This window comes from Pyrus communis, chromosome 5, assembly GCF_041283825.1.
Source record: "Pyrus communis isolate YQ-2024b chromosome 5, ASM4128382v1, whole genome shotgun sequence".
Classification (NCBI taxonomy): Eukaryota; Viridiplantae; Streptophyta; class Magnoliopsida; order Rosales; family Rosaceae; genus Pyrus; species Pyrus communis.
In genome coordinates this window covers 35010001-35029612 of record NC_142569.1, presented here as the reverse complement: position 1 = coordinate 35029612, position 19612 = coordinate 35010001, and the positions used below count along the sequence as shown (strand labels likewise).

The following is a 19612-nucleotide window of genomic DNA, read 5'->3' as shown; positions in this document are numbered from 1 at the left end:
AAGGAAAAAGATGAGAATTTGAGTGGGGAAAAAAAAGAAAAAATTTGAAATAGGTCCAATTTTATAGACTATCTTTTGAAATAGATTCAATTTTTAATAACTTTTAACTTTTGAAATATGTCTAATTTTTAATTACTTGAGTCTATTTCAAAAATCCCAAAAAAAAACAGAGAGAAAAATAGGGGAGCAAATTGAAAACATTGAAAAGGACCGGAACCGAGCTAAATACTTGAAAACAAGATTCAAAATAAAAGAAAGAGGAGAGAGAGAGCGAGAGAGAGAGAATGGCGAGAAGAGTGAGATTTCAAAACGCAAGAGAGAGAAAGTGGGAAGAAAGAAAGAGATAGAGAGAGAGTCTAGAGAGAGAGAGAGCTTCTCCCACATTTCCCCTTTCCTTGCATTCGTTTTCTTGCTTGGCTCGCAGTTCGCTCGATATCTCTTAATCCCTCAATTTCAGTTTCCTCCGAGAGATAGAGCGAGCGAGAAACCCACCCACACCAAACGAGATCGTTTTGGTTCCCGAATTCCCAATTCCTAGGGTTTCAATCAGATCCGTCGGTCTCCCTCTCAGATCTTTGATCCTCAACCCTCTGCTGCGATGGAGGCGATCGAGGAATTGTTGCAGCTATCAGACTCGATGCGGCAAGGAACCGCTATCCTTGCCGACGAAGATGTGGACGAGAACACAACCTCCTCTCGCAGGGCTTCCAGTTTCCTTAACGTCGTCGCTCTCGGCAATGTTGTAAGTCAACCAATCCCCTTTCGATTCGATTCGTTCGCAGTTTGATCTCTTTGAATCGGCTTGCTCAGTCTCAATCGGAGATCTTTGAATCCACGCTGCGTCTTTGGATTCCTAATTCATGTTTCGTAATCGATGTGGGTTACAGTCTGAGTACCCTGTGCGTTTGTCTCACTAACTGATGACTGAAAATCATAGCTCCCAGAAGACAGATATAATGAATCTGAAATTTAAACGGTTAATGGAGTTTGATTTGAAATTGCGAACTTTGAGAACGACCACCAAAAGCGATTATGATTTCACAGTCTCGGGCAGTTCTTGGCGATCTGCATCTACTTTGCTTCCACGATTCGCCATACTTTGTTGCTCTGAATTAACTGAAGAAAGTTACATTCAACAGTTTTCACTGCTTCTATTCTTATAAATTCCTTATATATAGGGAGTAAACTTTTTCTTAATTGACTTGTTCTCTAGCTGTGCTTATGGTGTGCATTGTTGGGCATGCCTGGATATGTGCATTTGTTTGTTCATTGTTTATATATGTTTTATTCAATGGTTATCTATTCTCTTAAGCGACAATAAACAGCTTGAAGATGAATTTACATTTTCTTTTTTGAGAAGAAACAAAGAGATGAATTTACATTTGAAAGATATTAAATTTGAATGTCGTCTTTCTTAATGTCTGGAATTAATCTTCCACTTATCCATATTGAGCTCACTTGCAGATTCTGATATATATTTACTTTTCTCATGGTTGTTATTGTCAGGGTGCGGGTAAATCAGCAGTTTTGAACAGTTTGATTGGACATCCTGTTTTGGTAAGTAGGATAAAATATATAAGGTTTGTGTGGCATGTGACCTAATAAAAGCTCAAATTTGTCCTAAAGTATGTTTCTCTTCTCCGTTCAGCCAACTGGTGAAAATGGTGCTACTCGAGCTCCCATTAGCATTGATTTGCAGAGGGATGGTTCCTTGAGCAGCAAATCTATTATATTGCAGATTGACAATAAATCTCAGCAAGTTTCTGCAAGTCAGTCACTACACTTTTGTGTTCTTACATTAGTTCAAGTTCATGTTTTACTGTTGCTTGTGTTTGGAAATATTTGGTCAACATTAGGAATCCCCTTTTGAATGGCCTTTTAACTCATGCTGGCTTATACTCAGCTGAAGCCTATGTGATACTAGAAATACTTCATGATGTATTGAATGCATAATGTGTCATAACCATGCTAATCTCATTCTTATTGTGTCAACTTTAAACTTTAATGTGCTTGTTGTTCAGGTGCTTTACGGCATTCTCTGCAAGGTAGGCTGGGAAACGCCACAGGAAAAACCCGTGATGAAATTAATTTGAAGCTACGAACAAGTACAGGTTAGTTTAGTTATTACCTATCTTCCAGTCTCTTCACTCAGTAATTAATGATAAGTGGTTATTGAAATTTTATGGTTACTAACATTATTTTTATTGCAGCCCCACCCCTCAAATTGATTGATTTACCTGGGCTTGATCAAAGGATCATGGATGAGTCTATGGTATGTGATTGTTTGCAGTTCTAGACTATTTGATGCCTCAGTGGCGCCTCCATGCCCATTACTGAATTTCAACTTGGTACTGAAATGAAATTCTTTAACTTTTGTAGATTAGTGAATATGCTGAGCACAATGATTCAATTTTGCTCGTTATAGTTCCTGCATCTCAAGCACCTGAAGTTGCTTCATCTCGAGCCCTCAGAGTCGTCAAGGAGTATGATGCAGATGGTAAAAACATTGCTATTTAGTTTGTACGACCCTTTCCCTACTTTAGGGAGTGGGTTGCTTATTCTTTGATCTCGAATTGTTTTAATAATTATCAGATCTGTTAGTAATGCTTCATGTTAGAGTTCCTGTAGATTAATTGACTCCCTCCAATATCATTCCTCTTCGTCCCCCCATTATTTTATTATAGTGTTATGTTTAGTTGTTTGAAGTGATTCAAAGGACAAATCAAACATTGATTACAGGTACCAGAACTGTTGGTGTTATTAGCAAGATAGACCAAGCTGCTTCAGATCAGAAAGCACTTTCTGCAGTCCAGGCTCTTCTGTTAAATCAAGGACCATCAAGAGCATCTGATATCCCCTGGGTTGCTTTAATAGGTCAATCAGTTTCAATAGCTTCTGCACAGTCTGGAGGTTCTGAAAGTTCTCTAGAAACCGCCTGGAGGGCTGAAAGTGAAAGTCTGAAGTCTATTTTGACCGGAGCTCCTCAAAGTAAGCTAGGCAGAATAGCGTTGGTGGATGCTCTGGCACAGCAGATTCGTAGCCGTATGAAAGTTCGACTTCCAAACCTCCTTTCTGGGTAATTTTTCATGAATTCTGTTTAACTTGTTTTATAATATTTTTATACATTTCTCATATTATTCAAAACACACAAATTGAGAATATGTTTGTTGCCATTTCACAAAATGGTCCCTTATGAACTGGCTATTGTGCCAGTATCTGAACCTTGAACCTAGCTTCCACTAGAAGAAAAAAACCTTGGCTTCAGTAAAAATGAAGAAAAGCTTAGCCCACCTACAAGTTGCCACCCGCTCCCTTCATTGTCCGCTTCTAGGGAGATGGGCCCAGTCATGGTCACATCATACCTCCTATTATTTCTACGTTTGGAGACTTTTTGCTGCTGTTTGGTCAGGGTTATTTTCTTGTTACCTCGCTCTCGGATTCGTTTTTCTACTGGACTGATCCACTCCATCCCAGATGTTTTGTGGGGGATTGTTTTCTAGTACCTTTACTAATTATGAGATACACATTCCTCAAAAGATTTAGGATAATTTATTAATTTACCGTGTTATGCATTTCTAAGTGCTTCTCAGATCTCACTTGGCCATTCCACTTGCATTGACCTAATAAAGTTAGATCAATCACCACTTTAATATATCTGTAAGTATCAGTGTAGAACATGAAAACTTACTGATCGAACTGCTACCTTGAATAATATATGTTCCCTGCTTCAACTTTGGTATTTTTTTTCCTTCATGAATTGGTCAGTTTCAACTTAATAGTTATTTTTATTCTTTTCCAGGTTACAAGGGAAGTCTCAAATAGTTCAGGATGAGTTAGTAAAGCTTGGTGCATCTATGGTGCAGAGTGCTGAGGGTACCAGATCCCTAGCTTTGGAGCTTTGCCGTGAGTTTGAGGATAAGTTTCTCCAACACATTACAACTGGTGAGGTGAGTTCTTTAAATGGTCGACTTGTGTGTGCTAAGTATTTTTGGTATATATATCTTTTTATTTCCTTTAAATTTTTGATAAGTGAAAAAACAAGAAATCGAATAGTTCATAACCTCATATATGAAAAGTAGATGAGTGGCAACAAGATAAAATTCCTCCCAAGTCAATTTCCCACCTTAAAAGTGTATATTTAATTTAAAATCTTGTAATGTATTGGGCCTTCTTTTTTAATCAAGAAGTTTGTCCGATCATTGTTGGACTTTGAGACCTTCTTGAAGGTTGGCTTACAATCTCATAATTCACTCCTTGCTTTGGGTTTATAGACGTAGGCCATATTGTACTTATAGAAGAGTCAGTCTTAAGTATCTAAGAATAATGTTTTGTTCTATTCCCAAGCTTCTATCAGTTGGACATTCAATTTATCTTTTCCATTGAAATGGATCGTAAACCTATTAGCTTCAATTTTTTTTGTAGTTAAACTGGTCTGTTTGTTAATACTTTGTGGTTTATCACATTTTTTATGATTTTGTGAATGGTTGAATCTCTTAGGGTATATAGTACTATTTAGTTTCATATGATGAAATAGAATGTATCTGGTATATGATTGTCATGGATTTATTTGGATTATTAGTTCATATGGTTTTCAATCTCTATGCAGGGTTCTGGATGGAAAATTGTTGCAAGTTTTGAAGGAAATTTCCCAAATAGAATAAAACAACTCCCATTAGACCGACATTTTGATATCAATAATGTGAAGAGGGTATGTTTTGTCCTGGTTTTGTTTTTCTGAGGTTTAAAATTTCTTAACTTCGCATGACCTTTTGCTATCGTTCTATTTAGATTGTGTTGGAAGCAGATGGTTATCAACCTTATCTCATATCCCCTGAAAAGGGGTTGAGGTCTTTAATAAAAGGGGTCTTAGAGCTTGCAAAGGAGCCATCACGTCTTTGTGTGGATGAGGTAATTCTAGCTATGTGCTTCTGCACTTGTTTGAATTCCATGTACCTTTTCCGTTTTCGAGTCTACAGAAGGCTAACCTTTCCCTTCATTCTTTTCTCCATTTCTTATTGAGTTAATTAAAATTTGATTTTCTGTGTCTGGAGCCATTGAAATGATGAAAATCGCTTACTTTGATCTATTTTTTTTTGTCTTCAAGATTGTATTTACAGTATGCTTTCTGTTTTAGACATTATTTGCTCTAAACTTCCTTGGGTTTATTCTAATATCAAGTAATAAAGAAGTCCCCTTTTTTTGTTGATTGATTAAACAGGTACATCGTGTCCTGGTGGATATAGTTTCTGCTGCTGCTAATGCTACGCCAGGTCTTGGAAGATACCCTCCTTTCAAGAGGGAGGTACGAAACCTTAAATATTGTACAGTCTTTTTGCGTTTAGCTCTGTATTTTACAGCAGTTAATCTAATGAATAGCTTCTGTACTTCTTAATTTCATTTCTTCAATTCTTTCAAGGTTGTGGCCATTGCAAGTGCTGCATTGGATGCGTTTAAGAATGAAGCAAAGAAAATGGTGGTTGCACTTGTAGATATGGAGCGTGCTTTTGTGCCTCCCCAACACTTCATTCGCTTGGTGCAAAGGAGGTAGTCTCTATTTTTCTGTTTGACTGTTGGCACATAATACCGGTTCCAGGCACAAAATGTTTAAGCTGCTTTTCTTGCATTTGCAGTCAATTCCTTTTAATTGCAGCGTTATGGCATGTGTAGTTGATTTTTGCCTGTGCAGATGGATAATCAAGAAGTGGATACCTTAATGTCATATAGTTTATGAGGGTTCATAGAATGTCTGCCTGCTCATGCTCGCAACACATTTTGTTCCCGTGGGCTAGTTTATTAAAATTCTTTGTTTTTGAGTCAGTATTCTGATGTGTGTTTATGCAGCTTGTTATACAATATATTAATTCTTGGTCTATTACAGGATGGAGAGGCAGCGTAGAGAGGAAGAAGTGAAAAATCGATCTTCGAAGAAAGGACAAGAGGCAGAGCAATCAATAATGAATCGGGTATGGACTGACTGACTCTTTGTAGTTATGTAAACCAAAATTAATGAAAATGAAAATATTGTGTAGACATGAATTTCGTTTGCGTACAGAGCTCATTTCTCTTGACCTTTAATTATCTAAGCTGCTTGTTCTTACTGTTCATTATCCGCTTTTTTTAGGCAACTAGTCCTCAAACAGGGGGGGAACAAGCTGGTGGAAGCATGAAATCAATGAAGGATAAGGATAAATCTGGTAAGGACGGCAAAGAAGTACAGGAGGCAACTGGTTTGAAGACTGCAGGTCCTGAAGGAGAAATAACAGCAGGTTTGTATGCAGTTATATTTTATTGATATCTTTGGGAAACAGGATTGCAGCTGCCATTTTTTTTTCCTTGAGTTTTCCTAATTGAATGCCCTCTAAGTGGTATTTAATTTTTCATTTAGCTAAACACCAATACTTATTATATGTAAAACAGTTCTATTTTATCTTGTAACTTAGAATTACCTAAACAACGTTCCATGGAGGTTTTTCTTTTTCTATGCATGTTGTTAGTGCATTATCCTGAACTTAGAATCCTTGAAAAATATTTGGCAATTAGTAGGCAATTACGTCATTTTTTGTATAAAGTTTTGCAAAAAATGCATGAACATATTCTTTAGAGACCTTTGAGGGTCACCCAGGAAATGTTGAAACAAACATGGCAGGTCTTTTATGTTCTAATTCAATCACCCGTCCGCTGATTCGTAATTAATAAGATGATGATATTAACTCTGAGATTTTAAACTCTGTAATTAATCAAGGAACTGTAATGTGTGATTCTGGTCATGTATTTGTTATTGCCTTTTCTTTTTACAATTTTACATTAGTATGCTAGGCGTGATAACTTTGAATTCTTGAAAGAAGCTGGCAACTTAAACCACTTTTAATTTTGAAACCATCTTGGGTTGGTTTAACAGGGGTTTGCTTAACCATGTAGATTTCTTAAGTTTTATAAATTGCATGTATTAATGTTGTAGTTTCAAATATCTGCAGGTTTCTTGTATAAAAAAAGTGGCAAAACTAATGGATGGAGCAAGCGATGGTTTGTTTTGAATGAAAAGACTGGAAAGGTTTGTAAAATTACACTCATACACCTGAGAAATCCAGGTGTACATAACGCTTATGGATTATTGTGTTTTGATGGATATGACGCATCAAATAGGTGACACATGGTGGTGTGATCTTTGTATATTTTGATATGCATGAAGTTTAAGGCAGTGATCATTTTGAGTTTGTTTAAACTATTATTATTTTCTTTTGTTGGTGTGTGGGGTTTGTTCATGTTTGGTGCATGATTTACAATTTTGTGACAATATGTTTAATTTGTTGTAAAAATGCTGAGCAATCATCTTTAAAATGCCCCGTACCAGTTTACATCTTTTTCAAAGAAATAAAGAGCAAAATAAAGTTTAGGAGTTAGTCATGCCTCATCTTTTTTTGGGTGAAGAGTGTGCCTCATATTAATGAAGAAGATAACAAGAGTTGTGATTTGTTGGAGAGTCTTGATCTCCATCATAAATTTTTCTATGCCTTTAATGTTCTTGCGTCTCTTTCAAATTTCTTATTGCTAGACAACAATTGCTAGCTTGCAGATTATATACGTGTTGCAATATGTTGGAAATGGTGTCTTTTGTTTGCTTCTTACATTATTTATCTTTATTTCACTTCTGAACTCTAGATTGTGAATGTGTTGATATTATTGATGCTGCTTTTACACTTGCAAATTGTTATGTTGATATGTCTTGGCCACCCTTCCTTTATTTCACAGCTTGGTTACACCAAAAAGCAAGAGGAGAGACACTTCCGTGGTGTCATCACTTTGGAGGTATTGGAATCCTTCAATGCCTTACCTCGTCAAAATTCATATAATTTAATTATCATACTGCCATCTGTTATACTTGCATAGGATGTCCTCTGGAAGGAATATATAGTGTAACCCGATGACTAGAAAGTGATGTTTTGATGCTGAGGTTTTTTTTTTGTTTTTTGGTGAATGTGTTTCCATGATGTTATATACTACTGTTTTGACCGGGCTTGAGATTAGCATATACACACGGTTTGAGCTTTAGGAAACCAAGTTAATCCCTAGAAAGTATAATAGAAATTTGGAATAGTGAAATCGTATGTATAGAACTGAATGCTTGTCGTGGTTAACAATGTGACCAGCATTGTGCATGCACAAAACATTATATTAAACATGTCAAAACAGCATGTATGTGCATGTTAACAGCAATTATGCCAGTGGCGGCAATGACCAAGCCCATAATTGTATTGCAGGAGTGTAATATTGAAGAGGCTTCAGATGAGGATGAACCACCTCCATCAAAGAGCTCAAAGGACAAAAAGTCAAATGGACCAGAAAAATCACCCAGTCTTGTGTTTAAGATAACTAGCAAAGTTCCATATAAAACTGTTCTGAAAGGTATATCCTCATTTTTGGTTGTCGTAGGTGTCTGCCAGTGGCTTCACCCAGTCTTTCCGCATGAGTTCATTATCATCTCTCTAAAATCCGTTTTTTCTTGCAGCGCACAGTGCCGTTGTGCTAAAGGCAGAGACTGTGGCAGACAAGCTAGAGTGGATAAATAAGATTGGAAAGGTTATTCAACCTTCTAAAGGACTAATGAGGGGTGCTTCAACTGAAGGCGGTCCTACAATGCGACAAAGTCTTTCTGATGGTTCTCTTGTGAGTTGTTGACTTCGATAACTTTTATAATTGTGATACTATGAATGGATGCTTGTGTATGTGTGTGAGTGTCCTTTGTGAATTTTGATATTTATTCTTTCAGTATCTTCTGAGGCTTGCCTATTTCTTTGTAGTTGCGATTCCTTATGGCTTTGTGTGGGTGAGGGATCTCCAAGTTCCAAGGGATAGAGCTCAGTGGATCGCAAAAAATTAGATAGGAGGGATTAGAAAAACCCTCCATCAGCATTACAAGGGCATGTAGGAGGGATTTGCAAATGACACCTTCCAAGTAGGGTTTTGCATTTGCTTCTAACAAACCTTTGTAATGCTCATGGAGGGAGTTTCTAATCCTTCTCATCTAATTTTTTTGTGATCCATTCCTTGGTAACTTGACCTCAATTCCTTTGGGCTAGGAAATTTTTCGCTCAAACATAGCCTATGTATGAATTTGCCACACTACAATTATGCACATAATAAAATATGGAATGGGAGCATTATTAGGCAACTTTGTTAAAAAATGCACTTAAAAAAATTCGGCCATTTTTTTGAAAATTTAATATTTATTTATATAAAATATCTATTTTTTTTTCAATAATATGTTAAAAATACGAAAATTTTATGTGTATTATTGAAATATGAGTCTAAATAACGTGTATTAAACATGAAAAGTACGTTAGTTCGTGTATCATACATTGGAGTTTTAAAAAACATGCAATTTAACGAATTATTAAGACCTGTAGCCTTAGCTTTGTATTTCTGAAGTGTCAAGTTGTCGTGTAACCTCTTTTTAGGATACAATGACTCGAAGACCTGCTGACCCTGAGGAAGAACTCCGGTGGATGTCTCAAGAAGTTCGCGGTTATGTTGAAGCTGTTTTGAATAGTTTGGCTGCTAATGTCCCTAAGGTAAGCTTGGAAGATCAGCTTTGTATTTGTTGTCCTTATGATTGGACACTTGGAAAATTCTTTAATGCATTTTGTTATCGGTTGAGCAGGCAGTTGTTCTTTGCCAAGTTGAAAAGGCCAAGGAAGACATGTTAAATCAGCTATATAGCTCTGTCAGGTTAACTTGATATTTTCTTTCCTTCTTTCCATCTATCTATTTATTTTTAAATATGGACTTGTTAAGCCTTGTTAGGCTGCTTTTCTCATGTTATTTGTGTCAAACAATAATTATGTTTGATAAGTATTTTCATTTTTCTGTGGGTAGTGCTCAAAGCACAGCAAAGATTGAAGAGCTGCTTCAGGAGGATCAGAATGTGAAGCGGAGGAGGGAGCGCTACCAGAAACAGTCATCACTCCTTTCCAAACTTACACGCCAACTCAGCATTCATGACAACCGAGCAGCTGCTGCATCCAGCTGGTCCAACGGTGGTAGTGGTGCACCAGGTATGCAATAGGAAATGTTATCGTTTTGTTTTGATGTGATTATAAAATTATATAATCTCGAGACTTGCTTATTAATATATAAATATTAGAAAGTGCTTATAATTTGCAACATATATTGCGAATATTACCTTTGTAATTCTAGATTTCCTTGCTTTTCTTGTCACCTGGGAAGACCCCAGATGGTGTTGGGCCAGGGAATTCTTATGCAAATTGTTGTTTTTCGCAACAATGGGGGACCTTAAAATTGATCTAAACTTTTACCTCTGTTCTTTTGACTTTTATTTGCTTGGTAATTTGTGGACGCTGTTGTTAATTTTGCAGAAAGCAGCCCAAGATCTTCATCCAATGGTGCATCAGGTGATGACTGGAGATCCGCCTTTGATGCCGCCGCTAATGGCCCAGTTGACCGTAGTTCTTCATTATCTAGATCTTCATCCAATGGTCACAGCCGACATTATAGTGATCCAGCACAAAATGGTGATGTGAACTCTGGTCCAAACTCTGGTAGCCGTCGTACTCCAAATCGGTTGCCACCTGCACCGCCAGGTTCTTCAGGCAGCAGATACTTTTAGATGCGCTACTAGACTGATATTAATTGATGATTTATATTTTGCTTTGCATGCATTATTGGTGGGTGAGGCGGCGCCGCCCTACTTAATGATTTTTCTAGTAGAATATCCTTTAGGCGAAGAGAGAGGGTGTGTACATAGAAGTTTACATTCCTGTCAGCTTCTTACAGCTTTCCCGAGTATCACAAGGATGGGTTCAAGGCTTACTTGAAAACATTTATCATGTATTTGTCGATTCAATTTTTCTTTCTGCTCGTAGAATTTGTTTTTTTTTTTTTTTTCGTCCAATTCATTTTTGGATACTAAGCTGTATTTGCCTGTCATGATTTTGATTTTTGATATGTATGTCCAAGCTTTTGATGGGTTTGTAACATTTGGATCTGGAGGATGGATATATATTATATTTCGCAATGTCATATATTTGGTCTCAAGTGGTTTGATTTCACTTCTTTTTTTTTTTATGTTTTTTTTTGAACAAGTAAATTTACGTTATATATAGGTCTTTAGCATATTCCTGAAGATATTAAAATACACTAATGTTTTAGATAAATCATTATTAAAATTAAAAAAGGGACCAATTTTTTGAAGGGTAAATATCAGTTTACTACATTTGAGTATAAATCATTATTACAATTAAAAAAACAGTTAATTTTTTTAAGGGTAAATATTAGTTTACTAATGTAAATGGAAGGAACCTGCCTAATGCCTATCAACCTCCTAGTTCTCATATATTAGAGAATTGAGATCCTCAAAATCTTGAATATATTCAAGTAATTCAACTACTTATGATCAAGTAGATCGAATTCAAATTTTCAAAACTTAAGCAAATACAGAAACATATATTCTTTAAGGAAATGTACATCGCTAGGATTCAAAATTCCAAAACTTTAAAATTTGCAAAATGATGAAATAATTCAACAAATTAACTGATCAATGCAGATCAAAACAAAAACAAAGCAAATGGGTTCGTCTAAATGCCATAATCAGACTCCAATATCGCATGCCCACATTCAAATTCGAAGTTAAGTCCAGAATAGATCTAGAAAATTCCAAAAAATATTCAGAGAAAAATACAAAATTTTCCACCTTAAATTACATAAATTTCAAATGGGTAACCATAAAATTAAAAACCCATAAACTGAAAAATAAATAAAACCAACAAACGGAGATCGAAGATTGACGGCTTTGGTTCAGAGCCACCATGTCGTCTCTTCTTCTCTTGCCGAGGTAAAACTGAAGAAGAGAGAGAGAGAGAGAGAGAGAGAGAGAGAGAGAGAGAGAGAGAGAGGAAGCAGCGGAAAGGGGAGAGAGAGTGTGTTTAAGAAAAGGTGAAAATTGAAATGGGAGTGAGTGACAGCTAGGGTTTGTAAACTTAAGAAATTTTATAAAGCATTAAATATTAGAAACCTATAAATAACTTACTGGTACAATTATAACAATACAAAGACTATAGTCAAGTTGACTTGAAGCAACAATCCCAACTTGGAGGTCAGGAACCTTGACACCAACATATTTTTTAGGAATTTATATATGGTTTTTTTTTTCGTTCAGTTCGGCAGTTTCAGTTTTGTTTTTTTGCGGCTTCGGTTCGATTTGGTTTTTGGTTTTTTTTGGTTTTTGGTTTTTTGAACCCACCCCTAAGATATACCTCATTTACGTCGAAACATTGCCTTCGAAATAGCCACATTTGCTACATGGCCTAGTACATTGGCAACTAGTCAATTATTTGCTTGTACCCTGAAGCGTGGCAGACCTGTTAGTGTAAAGAATTCAAAATCTGGAAGAGAAAACATACAACACACCCTAGTGAAACTAGTTTGAATCTGACCATGGCCTATTGAACCATTCCAACGTATGAGGTTATTTTGGATTATGGAACCGATTTGGAAGAGACAAATTTGCCTCCCGAGAATCATGAGATTGCAATCCATTATGCTAGTTTGGATGAGGTTTGGAATCAGAATGAGATGATAGTCGATAATGCATTTGCATACATAGTAGCTACTAATACCATGATGAGCGATGATATTGTACCTACCGTTGATGACGTCGACGTAGAACTGATTGGTTAGATTGGAAACAAGCAATCCAAGTCAAACTTGATTCACTTGCGAAACGTAAAGTGTTTGAGCTTGTAGTTCCTACACCTTTACATGTGAAGCTTGTTGGTTATAGGTGGGTTTTCGTAAAGAAGCTTAATGAGAAGAATGATATAGTGCGACATAAGGCATGCATCATGGCGCAAGGTTTCTCTCAATGCCCTGGGATTGATTACATGAAGACGTATTCCCTCGTAAGAGGCATTATAACGTTTTGCTACCTTATTAGTTTGGTAGTCTCTAAAAACTGAATATGTAGTTTATGGAAGTGGTAATTGCGTATCTTTATGGGAATCTTAATACAGAGAAATCTGCATGAAAGTTCCCGAAGGACTTATATTGATTGGATCAAATAATTTTAGACCACGAAACACCATTTCGATTAGTTTGAGGCGTTCATTTTAAGGATTGAAAAAATCTGGGTGGATGTGGTATAACCATCTGAGTGAGTATTTGATTAGTCAAGGATATGTGAATAATGAATTTTGCTCATGCATGTTAATAAAAAAAATCACATGTCGGATTTTTGATAGTTGCAGTTAGGGGTGGGCAAACGTGTCTTGGACCCGCGGGTTGGGGTAGACCAAAAAATCTAAACACAAACAGCGCAGAGCGGGGTGGGTCCAAAAATCTGAGAAAATGGGGGCCTGACTAGAACTGTTTCTACCATTGATTTAATTTCCACCATTGATTCACACCTAATCACAGAGTCTTTGTCTCTCTTAGAGTCAATGAAGTTAGAATCGTATCACATTTGCTAGCCAACTTCATTTTTGTCATCAGTCAAGCTCCCTCATTCTCCATCCTCAGCTCAATCGAGCTACCCCTGATGTCTCCATCTCTCGATCGTCTCTTCCAGTCCTATTTCGAGGTATATCTGGACTTTGACCATCACTATTTCTTCTCAACTCGAGATCCCTCCCAACTAGCGACAGTGATGACCTAAAAGAGGACGAGCTCCTCCAGATGGCTATGAATAAACAAGCCCAATGCAACGTCAACTACAAAAAAAAAAAAAAAAAAAAAACCACCTCCAACGATTCCCATTCTGCCCCGATTCAGTAACCACCACAGAAACCCACCTTTTCTCTTGCCTCCAACCACGTTACCAGAACCTGCAATACTAGCAACATTTAAAGAAAATTGGGCTTTCAATTTTGAAGAGAATTGGGTAATCGAATACTTTGAGTTTTCAATTTTGGGATTTGTATTGATTTGAATAAATTGGATGCAACTGCAGATCAACATAGTGAGGAGAAAACTCTAGCATACTATTGCCTCTCTTAGATGTTGTTGGCCATTTCCTTGTGTGGTTGTCAGTTGGTTTTCCTGCAATGATGCATAAGCTGCTTTTGGGGTTTTACAATTGTTGCACCCATTATTACATGCGGACGAGCTTGGGAAGAAAGACGCTTAACAATTGTTGAGCCATTGTTGGTTATGTTGATGTAGGTTATTCGTCTGATCCGTAAAAAGCACTTTCTCAACGAGTTATATCTTTACTATTAGAGGTTAACCAAGTAGACCTTAGTTGCGAGTTTTTTGAACCATGTTGAAATTGTCGCCCTACATGAAGCTACGTGTGAATGTTTTTGGTTGAGAACCGTTGTCAAGCATATTTGAATCACTTGCAGACTTTCTTGGACGTTAATGTCCCTACAACTAAATATGCTACCTATATTGACCAGACCAATAAGTGATACATTAAATGAGACAACACCAAGCATATTGCACCAAAATTGTTCTTCTCATATCGGTAACAAGAGCATCAAAAGATTGACGTCAAGCAAATCCATTGCCATGACACCTCACCAAATGTAGTTACTGCCAAAAGCAGATGCGACTTTTATTTGAGGATTTACACACTCAAGGGGAAGTATTGTAGTTCCAAGTTCTTTAGGAGTGTGATTGTGTACATCCGAGTAGGATTCTATAATATCTGTTAGATAGTTTCTAGTTGGAATTGTACTCCTTAGAGAGTAAGATTTTCTCCCTCACTACTATAAATAATGCACAATGGGGTAGGAAATAATCACCACAAAACCAACAAGCTCTCTCTTCTCTCTTTGTCTACCACGACCCTCTCCCTCTCATTTCCCGTAGTAAAATAGGCCTAGAATAAACAACAATAACATCAAAGCCTTATCCCACTAATTGGGGTCGGCTGTATAAATCCTAGAACGCCCTTGGGCTCGGTTTCGTGCCATGTCTTCCGTTAGATCCAAGTACTCCAAGTCTTTTCTTAGAGTCTCTTTCCAATTCTTCCTCTACCTTTTGGCCCTAAGCCTCTATCTCGTAATCGCATCTTCTAACGGAAGTGTCTGTAGGTCTTCGTTTCACATGTCCAAATCATCTTAATTGATTTTCTCTCATCTTATCTTCAATTTCGGCTACTCCTAGTTTACCTCGAATATCCTCGTTCTTGATCCTGTTTGATGCTTGACCGCCCAACATTCCATGTCATAAAGCTTTGCTGGCCTTATTGCCGTCCTACAAAATTTTCCTTTGAGCTTATACGACGGTTGCACAACCCACCCAATGCACTCTTCCACTTCATCCACCCTAAAACAATTCTACGAGTTTTTTCGTCTCTTTGTGGGGTTCAATTATTGAGACAACGAATCAAATACTTGAAATACACAACAACATATATTATAAATTGCATCACACCTATTAAAAAAAACATTAAATCAATTCGACAACAGCTATAAAAAAAGACAGCATATGGCTTTGCCTTCAATTACTTAGCTCCACGTAAGCAACTGAAGGCTCAGATGAAGATTTTGCTGCCATTTTTTAATGTTGTATGTTTATTTGGCAATTTTAACTTGTTATTTGAAGATGCTTTAAGTTATTATGAATACGTAAATGCACGTAATCTCTTCATTATAGGGATTGATATTTGGACGTATTCTTCAATTGTAAGATTTGAACTAATCCCTTAATTTTCACTTCTTTCGTAGAAAATATGGTCTCTCTGTCTTCTTCTTCTATTTCTCCCTCGCTTGAACGCCATTTGCTCATTCAAACTTTGATTTTGTGTCCATCTCTCTTGTTTTTTTTGTTGTGTTCATCTTTCTCCTTGAACACCATTGTTTGTTCGAAATCTCGTGCAATGTTGGCTGGGTCCAAACTTCACGTCGGGTACTTTCATGCTTGATGATGTCCCCGATGGTAATCCGCTTTCATGAAAACATTATTTTACTATGACGGGCCTCTTGTGTTATTTCTCTTTTTAATTTTTTTTTTTTTTAACTTTGAATAGATATACTTGTGCATGTGGTCCTTTTTTTTTATTTTTTTATTTTACCAGACTTCTTTCTGCTGTAGTATATATAAAACGTGTTATATTAAGTTACCTATATATATATATATGTGTGATCTCTCAATTTTATTCTGTTATATTGAAAGGACTTGTACATGTTTCATGTTTGGTAATCTATATTAGGTTGGATGATTTTTGTGTACACTCTGAAGCACAAGCACAAGCACAAGCGCTATCGCAATAGCAATCACAATCACAATTACCATATCGGCGTTGCCTTTGTTTAGCATTGTCATGAACACCATCGCAACCACCGCTATCACTACAACGCAATACTCATACTTACAATATTTTTGATAAATCTTATGGTAGCCTTCTTAATTGTGTGGGGTTCGTTGATGTTTATCTACATGTATCACAATTTGTTTTTTATTAGTCTACTCTTATGTGTTTTTATTGTACCTGTATTACTGAGTAATTATACTTATCTACCTATATCAAGTTTTTATTTTTTGTAATCTATCTCATATTAATTTCTTATCTACCTATCGTATAGATTTTTTTTTATTAATCTACCTCTATGTTTTCTATATATATATATATATATATATATTTTTTATTTTTTTATTTTTTATTTTTTATTTTTTTACCCAGATCAATGACACTTTATCTCCTTTATCACATGTTTACTTGTTTATCTATGTATATCATAAGTTTCTGTTCATAGTCTCCCTATAACACAATTAATTGTATTACATGTTTTTTTCTTTGTATAATCTACTTTTATCACAAAAATTAATGAATTCAAATATTTTTATCTAAAGGAGAAATTAGTATAAAAATATGTAATTAGATAATTGGCTCACTCAAAAAACAACCTATGTTTTTTGACATGGATCTAAAAGCCCTTATATATTTATTATTTTTTATTGTAACTTTTCCCCAATTGGAAAAACGAAAAATTGTTAACAGTCCCATGGTATGTACCATACTACCATGCATGTAATATATGATACTGAAGGAAAAAGATTCTACTCAACTGGATCGTCCTCAATGCGGATGTTCAACCTCCTGAGCCAAATGGAGTGAACAATCATATGGAAAACATCGAATCTCTTGGAAGGTCCGTTCACCACAAAATGCCTCTGCACCTGCTTCACCCTCCTCTGCATTCTCAGGTACTGACTTTGTGATATTCCCATCAGTATCCTTTTGATGTTTGGTATGTCCTTCACTTGCACTTGCACAGAAAACGACTTCCACTCCAGAACATCGCTGAACGGCGGAACATAGCTGTCCGAAATCAACACTGGAACACATTCTGCGTATATGGCTTCCACCACTCTCGGGCTTGCCACTTCGTAACCACTAGGGCACAAGCGGAACCTGATCTTCTTCAGCATTGATTCATAGGATACTCCGTTGGGGAGTTGGTCGTAAACTTGCACGTCTTGGTCTTTTTCTTTCCATTCGTTTAGAAGCAGGTACCTTATGTGGCCGTGTAGCTGGCCTGCAAAGAAGGCAAGAATCGACCTTCGGGATGGGGAGAGACCACCAAGAAGTCCTTCGGTTTCCCCCGTTCAGAGATGGATTTCCGGAAATGAGACATCTTTTGAAGGGTTGAATCCTTCGGATGTGTTTGCGTTGCATAACACTCTTATGGAGTTGTGGTATAAATTAGGAACATAAGCAGATGTGCTCGGCCTCTGCATATGTACATAGACAAAATCAATTCATAACAAATTAGTTTGGTACCACTATTCTATTTGTAAGCCAGAGAATAAGACCAACAATATATATCAAGTGAACACCTGCCTTCATATGCAATCCCATCAGTAGATGAAGAGTCGGACACGTAGACATAAAAAAAACAGAAGATGAAAGATTGGATGTTCCAAGATCTCGTGTAACCTAAACCCAATATCATGTTTACAACTACAATACACAAAAATTTGAACTGTCAAGGAATGCGCAAATAATTAACTGTAAATTAATCAAGTGATCACTAACCGTATATATTGGACTATAATTTATAAAAAAAATATAGAAACAAATAAAACGGGAAAGAAAAAGAAAGAAAAAAGAGGGAAAAGGTTGGGAGGAACATATAAGATTCGTTGTTACCCAATCGTGACAAGAAAGCATAAAGTGATCAGCACCAAGGCTTCGATTCCAAAAGGGATGCTTATCAGAAATGACGTTGACATAGTCGATGACAGCTCGTCCGATGGGCTGAGTGTCATGGGAGTCGGCCACGTACAGGTACTGCACCAACATAACCACGCTAAAGGCAAGAAAATAAACGAGGGCCTCATCTGGATCTCTTGTTCTGTAAACATTCTCCATTTCCATTTCATGGATAAATCTCCCTTCTGTCGAATATATGCTTTTGCATGGACCGTTGTGAAATATTGGTGGCTCTCCTCCGTATACAAATTATCTTGAAATGTTTTTCCATCTCCAAGTAACTCCTGCAGTAATATAGATATAGCTCGATGATAATAAATTGTACCATATTTAATCAGTGATCATCTTGCGGATCACAAATTTGCACAAACACCACGTGAACTTCTAAATGTTACCCAAATTAAAAGTCTTGTCTATTTACCATACAAAGTCCACATTTAATGTGAATATACCGCCTCTGTCCATATCCGTCAGAAATATCATCAAACTAGTCATGTGTGTGTATGAGCACTTTTTCATGCACCACTTCCAGACCCCTAGACAACTTGTGTGAGAATTTCATTAATCACAACTTGTCTTCAAGGAAGCATAATATGTCCCACCCACGAACTTTAATCAACTACATTTTTATCTTAAATCATCTGAGTCTTTTAAGTGAAAAAAATAGCCTGAAAAAAAGGCTCACATGTGTTGCACATGAAAGTTTGAACTAAATTTTTTTACCTAAAAATAATGGAAGTGGTACATTCACTCTAAAATACAAGTTTAACTGATACATTGTCAAGACTTTTAGTTCGGATGGTATTTGCGGGTACCCGTTATAGTCCATGGAGTATTTGTGGAAATTTTGCCTATATATTAGTACTAATACTATTACAGAGAGAGAGAGAGAGAGAGAGAGAGATTATATATGGTATAATCGTTAAGATTATACGTACCTGTGAAAAGCATTTGCATTGCTGTAAATTGGTCCATGAGGAACATAGTCTGGATCTTCATGGGTAGAAGTTAGATTTCGAACTCGAGCAGCTTTTCTTATGGAAGCCCGAACTCCGGCCAAATTTGCTTCAAGTTTCTCCAACCTGCTATATCTCTTTATTGGTGTACTAGTTATTATAGCCGACGTCCCATTGGTTTCATCAGATTCTGTACCATTGATCCACACCATCCCTTGTTTTTCTCCCTACGGTACATACAACTAGTGCCGTTAGATAAACAGGAGATTCTTGTTAGCTTGAATAAATACATTTATTGCCAATGGTGGCGGAGAGCTTTCTCTTCAACCCACTGCATCCCTGGTTTAGAGTTCAGAACCTCTCTCTCTTCCTAGTCTAGCTTAGAGTAGTAATATCACTTGTAATAAAATGAAAGACAAAGTACAAAGAAATCTTACATTATTTTGATGAGGGACAACTTTTTCATTTGGTTTTGAGGAAGAAG

The 19612-nt window shown here is 36.6% G+C and overlaps 1 protein-coding gene and 1 pseudogene across 2 annotated transcripts in view; one reads left to right on the top strand and one right to left on the bottom strand.

Annotated features, from left to right (window-relative positions):
• Window positions 1-218: 218 nt before the first annotated feature.
• On the top strand, window positions 219-11052 carry LOC137725171 (dynamin-2A). Its single transcript, XM_068463763.2, has 22 exons — window positions 219-742; window positions 1507-1557; window positions 1649-1769; window positions 2022-2111; window positions 2211-2272; window positions 2380-2497; window positions 2740-3076; window positions 3800-3947; window positions 4607-4708; window positions 4789-4908; window positions 5219-5302; window positions 5417-5544; window positions 5879-5963; window positions 6122-6266; window positions 6975-7051; window positions 7750-7806; window positions 8259-8403; window positions 8507-8664; window positions 9456-9569; window positions 9659-9726; window positions 9874-10052; window positions 10374-11052. Exons 1-22 carry the CDS (start codon window positions 599-601, stop codon window positions 10622-10624), a joined length of 2784 nt encoding a protein of 927 aa, XP_068319864.2. The 5' UTR covers window positions 219-598; the 3' UTR covers window positions 10625-11052.
• A 5830-nt stretch (window positions 11053-16882) lies between these two features.
• The window catches only part of LOC137722416 (putative glycosyltransferase At5g03795), a 3096-nt pseudogene continuing 366 nt past the window's right edge, over window positions 16883-19612 (bottom strand). The window contains exons 1-4 of the transcript XR_015963209.1: window positions 19566-19612; window positions 19111-19355; window positions 18110-18456; window positions 16883-17691 (exon numbers count right to left, since the gene is read on the bottom strand). The exon at window positions 19566-19612 is cut by the window's right edge and continues 366 nt beyond it. The product of XR_015963209.1 is annotated as a putative glycosyltransferase At5g03795 (transcript). The remainder of the gene's footprint in view (window positions 17692-18109; window positions 18457-19110; window positions 19356-19565) is intronic.